Consider the following 3,088-nt stretch of genomic DNA (forward strand, 5'->3'; position numbering starts at 1 on the left):
CTTAATGGTTTAAGGGTAAGACTATTAACATGTTTTTTAAATACGTCCCAACGATGAGTTGATCCAGAAAAAAATACATAAATCTCTTGAATTAAACCAAAAAATTTAACAGCATCTAAACAGCAATTGGCAGCGTCGTTTAAAACTAAATTTAAGCAATGGGCATTACAAGGAACGTAAAATGCTCTTGAATTAATTTCTCTCACTCTAGCTTGAACACCACTATTTTGACCACGCATATTTGAACCATTGTCGTACCCTTGGCCTCTCATGTCATCGATAGGTATATCTAAGTCTTTCAGTTTTTGAATAAGGACATTTGTCATGTTTAACCCAGTTGTGGAATGTAATTCGATAAAATCTATGAAATGTTCATTCACGGAAACATTTGTATGTTTTTCATTGTTATTGATACCTTCTGTAGTTGTAACAAATCTAAATATCATAGTCATTTGTTCTTTGTGACTTATGTCAGGAGTACAATCTAATATTATTGAATAATATTTGGCATTTTTAAAAGCAGATATGATTTGTAAATTAATTTTTTTGGATAGTAATTGAATAATTTCATTCTGAATATTTTTACCGAGATAGTGGGAGTGAATTTTTTCAGAAGTTATCCTTCTTATGTGCTCTTTCATAACGGGATCATATAACCCCAAAAACTCAATCATTTTTAAAAAATTACCATTATGAGGTGTATTGAGTTTATCAGAATCGCCTCTTAGAGGTAAATTTTGTCCAGCCATAATTTTAATAAGTGATATTATACGATTAATAACAGCTTTCCAGTGTTCAGTTTCCGCTCTAATAATCACCTGGTTAACATCATCTATAGTTTTTCCCATTTTCACCCTTATTTCTAATTCTTTCCAATTTAGTAATGCATTTTTATGATTAGGTGAATTTTCGTGATTTTTTAGAATATTTCCTATATTTTTCCAATCTCGGTTACCATGTGAAGCAAGAGAAAAAGTACCAGATTTAAACAATTTACAACAGAAACAAAATACTGAATCAATAGCTTTTGAATATATAAGCCAAGTACGCTGTATGTTTTCACCATTTGATAGACTTCGATAAAAGTATTTTCTAGAAAATGATCTACCGTCTTCATTTATAGGATACGGAGTTAAAATAATCTGAACTGGATTATTAAATTTTCTTACTAATATTAACCTATGTCCATCATTCAATGGATCAGGCCATTTTGATGGATCCTCGAAAAATTCAAGATCAGCACTATCATCAGAGATGATATTAATATCATCTTGAACATTATTTGAGATATTTTTATCAATGATTTCCTCACAAATCGTGTTGGTATTATTAATAATTTCAGGATCTTCAACATTATTTAATTGACGCTCACTATTGATATGACTTTTTGAGATATCATTATCAATTATTTCCTCACAAATCGTGTTGGTATTATTAATAATTTCAGGATCTTCAACATTATTTAATTGACGCTCACTATTGATATGACTTTTTGAGATATCATTATCAATTATTTTCTCACAAATCGTATTGTTATTACTAATATTTTCAGGATGAAGCGGTAAGTTATTTTCAGACAAATTATGTTCGATCTGTTGATTTGGTTTTAAAAATTGAAGAAGACTAACCCGTTGCTTAGCAGAATCTACTTCTCGTTCAATTCGTTTTTTTTTATATTGTGCACCCGATAAACGTTGCCGTTCATTCCCTTCTCCTGACATTTTCAAACTTTGGACTCTACAAATAAAATATAGTAATAAATTTGAGGTTTTGTTGAGTTTTTACTATGTTTTATTTTTATTGATAAATATTTAAATATGTACATTGCAAATATGATATAATTGATTTAAAATATTTGGCAGTTAATTTTTAATTTAAGGGGGCTGCACCGTAGCATATTCTAAGGAGTACTATTTAGGCAATTCATGTGACTTATCAATTAATACTGTATCTATGTGTGAGTAGTAAATGAACATTTAATGTTTTTTTCAATGTGGTGTTACTGTTTTTCTGGTTGTCCGGCGACGCTGATTGTGGCATTAATCAAACAAAGACGTTGTAGACAACAATATTGAGTTACTACTGTCTTCGTTGGAAATCCAGAAAAACAGTAACACCACATCGAAAAAAAAAAAAAAAATTCGTAAAAGTGAGTTACGACCCTTTTCGTTGGGGCAGGCGATTAGTGTGCGTAATCCGTTATCGTTACTGAGAATCGCTGCACGTCGAGTCGGGCAACCGCGCCGGAAGCAACTCTCACACGCGCACGCACATGTCAATACATCGCGAAAAATGAAATATATTCTTGTTTGCACGACTATAAAACTACTAAAAGCGGTAGTAAATTAATCGTACTTCCCGAAGTTCGATTGTAATTTCGAAAAAATGGTTGAATTTATAAACTTCTAGACTATGTTTCTTAGGAATCACTTTTTTTATTTAAAATCAGATGTGCCCAAAATAAATACAAATGTAATGCAGTTATTTCATGGGATTTCTAAAAAAAAATGGTTATTTAAAGGTCGTTTAAAATTTAAAATTGAAAATCGACTTCCTAAGAAACCTAGATATTTTATCAATGAATTCAAACATGTATAAAAAATTTAAATCGAACATTCCGAAGTATGTGTAATTTACCACCGCTTATTGGTCTAAAACGTATGAAAAATACGTGAGCTGCAGCCCCCTTAATACTCTTTTAAAAACTGACGAAATTAAATTAAAAAAAATATGTAATTTAAAAAAAACTTATCCCACGACTACTGTGTTAAATATTTATGGATTTACATACGTGAAAAAAAAATACTTCGCTACCATTAAAGTTTAAATATCAGTAGCTAATTAAAAAAAAACCTACCCTGACATAAAACTAAGAATCAAGAGTCTCGAAACGTTATCGTTAACAATGTTCTATATATCTATGTCGACTAAATCACTTTTTGAAAAGTTGCACCAACGGTTTTTGATTGAAACCCAATCGCGATTGAGAACATCTTTGAAGCCCGATACATGTGCGGGACATGTACTTATGGATACTATTGATTAATCGCTCAAATCCTCTTGTCACCGAAATGCAACCACAATTGCC

At 30.9% G+C, this 3,088-nt stretch overlaps 1 protein-coding gene across 1 annotated transcript; it reads right to left on the minus strand.

The window, feature by feature from the left end:
* Nucleotides 1-91: 91 nt before the first annotated feature.
* LOC115034695 lies at nt 92-1,721 on the minus strand. The gene is made up of 2 exons (XM_029492040.1): nt 207-1,721; nt 92-115 (listed from the first exon to the last, which is right to left on the minus strand). The coding sequence occupies exons 1-2, from the start codon at nt 1,719-1,721 to the stop codon at nt 92-94; spliced, it is 1,539 nt and encodes a 512-aa protein (XP_029347900.1).
* Between the last annotated feature and the right edge of the window lie 1,367 nt (nt 1,722-3,088).

This window comes from Acyrthosiphon pisum, unplaced genomic scaffold (genome assembly GCF_005508785.2).
Source record: "Acyrthosiphon pisum isolate AL4f unplaced genomic scaffold, pea_aphid_22Mar2018_4r6ur Scaffold_20672;HRSCAF=21795, whole genome shotgun sequence".
Lineage (NCBI taxonomy): Eukaryota > Metazoa > Arthropoda > Insecta > Hemiptera > Aphididae > Acyrthosiphon > Acyrthosiphon pisum.

Bases quoted from the DNA above. Each gene is read 5' to 3' on its own strand.
- LOC115034695 (XM_029492040.1), bottom strand. From the start codon at position 1,721: ATGTCAGGAGAAGGGAATGAACGGCAACGTTTATCGGGTGCACAATAT. The intron at 116-206 runs GTGAGAGAAATT...ATTGCTGTTTAG, and splicing joins ATAGTGGTGTTCAAGCTAGA to ATGCTGTTAAATTTTTTGGT.